The sequence below is a fragment of the Limulus polyphemus genome, unplaced genomic scaffold (genome assembly GCF_000517525.1).
Source record: "Limulus polyphemus unplaced genomic scaffold, Limulus_polyphemus-2.1.2 Scaffold3835, whole genome shotgun sequence".
In the NCBI taxonomy this organism is placed as follows: domain Eukaryota; kingdom Metazoa; phylum Arthropoda; class Merostomata; order Xiphosura; family Limulidae; genus Limulus; species Limulus polyphemus.
Window position 1 is genome coordinate 37,029 of NW_013669445.1, and position 2,019 is coordinate 39,047.

Below are 2,019 nucleotides of genomic sequence, written 5' to 3' on the forward strand. Positions count from 1 at the left end.
TAGCTGCTTTGACACCATAAAACACCAACCAACCAACCAACTAAGAGAATGACCTGTTTTAACTATTTGAATTGAATTGTCAAAATGTTGTCTTCCTGATACTTCAGGAAATTTTAGTAGTACTAATTAAATCTTATTTAGGTGTTTAATGAAAAATTATTTTGAACTTAAGAGTTTCTCACCTTGTTTTGACATTGTTTGATATGATAAAATCCTTTGTGAAAGAATTGTGTTGGTAATTATTAGAATCTTGAAGGTTCTATGCTGCTACAGACACGTTGCATCTTCAAATATGAACAGTAAGTTGTCACTTATGATTAATTATGGACAACAGATTATTTACACTATGTAATTGTAGGAACTGTTTTGATAAGGGTTAAAGATTTTGTCATACCAGTGTTTATTGAATGCACTTAAGTCTGAGTTAAACAAATCGTTTATGAGTTCCTTTCTGGATTATTTCATGATGATATATTTCATAGACTGTTGTTATGTATTTGAAGAATGATTAATGTGTTTCACTTCCAATCTCTGTACAGATACAAGCTTCAGCTTCCTACTATACAAACAGTATATCGTGCTGTCACAAACAATGAAAACCTCCTCTTCAATTTGCAGAAAGTGGTTGATCAACTTACAGCTCAAGTCAAAGATATAAAGATTAATGGGCATTCTTCCAGACATCGACCACACACTACCCTACTTTCTCAATTTAACGTCACATCACCACCTCAATTTAAAAAGTATGTTTTTTTGATAGATGTTAAATTGTATCATATAAAATTTCCTATGTAATAAAGGCGGGTTCTCTTGGTAAGGATAGACAATTAAACTGTGTTCCATGAACTTTTACATGTAGTAAAGGCCATTTTCATGGTAGAAATACTATTTAGATTGTTACATTTCAATAATTATTTTCAGTGCAATGTAATTCCTGTACTTTTCTTGTTGTCATGGAACTATAGATGTCTTATAATTGATCTATTGAGTGCATGAATGAATAACCAGTTAATGTTATACAATACAATAACGGCTGAGAGTGGCTAATTCTACACATATACATAAACTACTAATCACATGTTCAAAATTGTGCATACACTGAGTGGTCACAAGTAAATAGACACCTAATTTTTCATCATTTAACTGATTTATGATAACTAATTTGTGTTCACAGAGCACTATATAAATGAAAATGGTCCGCACACTAATTATCTTGTGCTACAGCATGCCTAGAACTCAAGGTTCTCTCTAAATTGTCAGATTTTGTTAGAGGAAGGATAGTTGGTCAAGCAGATGGTGGAATAAGTCAGCGGCAAATTTCACATAATTTGGGAATCCCGCTTCCAACAGTCAACAGAATCATCGTGCAGTTCAGGAAACACTGCAAGGAAACAACTGAGCAGCGTCCGGGTCGTTCTGGTCCATCGGAGAGGACAAAAAGGGCTTTCAAGAGGAGCATCTAAAAGGATCCCAGATTAACGACTGCAAAAGTAGCCAAAGTTGGTGGGATGAGCCCGAAATCAGTTCAACGGATTTTCCACAGATTGGGTTATCGTTGCAGAGCAGCTAGACGGAAGCCCTTATTAAGACCTGCCAACATAGTCAGACGAAAGAAGTTGGCAAGTGATATGATGACCAAGCCTCTGGACTTTTGAATCAAGATTTGCTCAAATTTTGGACAGTGGAAGGATATGGGTCTGGAGAATGCCTCACCAAGAGTTTTGGCTCAACAGATTGCAGCCAACTGTGAAGCTGTGATTTCAGTGTGATGGTTTGGGGAGCTGTTTGGGTTGGTGGGCGATCGAGCTTAGTGGAGTGCTTTGGCAACATAAATTTTATGAAATATGTCGATATATTGGAGGAAGGACTCTTGCCACTTTATTCCTTGGGTTTTGTGGACAAGAACACAACGTTGGTCCAGGAAGATGGAGCACCGTGTCACACTGCTAGAAACACCAAAAGTTGCCCTGGCCGAGCCAATCTCCTGACATGAACCCCATTGAAAACCTCTGGGCCATA

The 2,019-nt window shown here is 37.1% G+C and overlaps 1 protein-coding gene across 2 annotated transcripts in view; it reads left to right on the forward strand.

Moving 5' to 3' along the window:
- The window catches only part of LOC106470127 (nuclear pore complex protein Nup214-like), a 62,856-nt gene that overhangs the window by 33,329 nt on the left and 27,508 nt on the right, over positions 1-2,019 (forward strand). For both annotated transcript variants that reach the window (XM_022398712.1, XM_022398711.1), the window contains exon 18: positions 540-743. In XM_022398712.1, the coding sequence (XP_022254420.1) occupies positions 540-743 (204 nt within the window). The remainder of the gene's footprint in view (positions 1-539; positions 744-2,019) is intronic.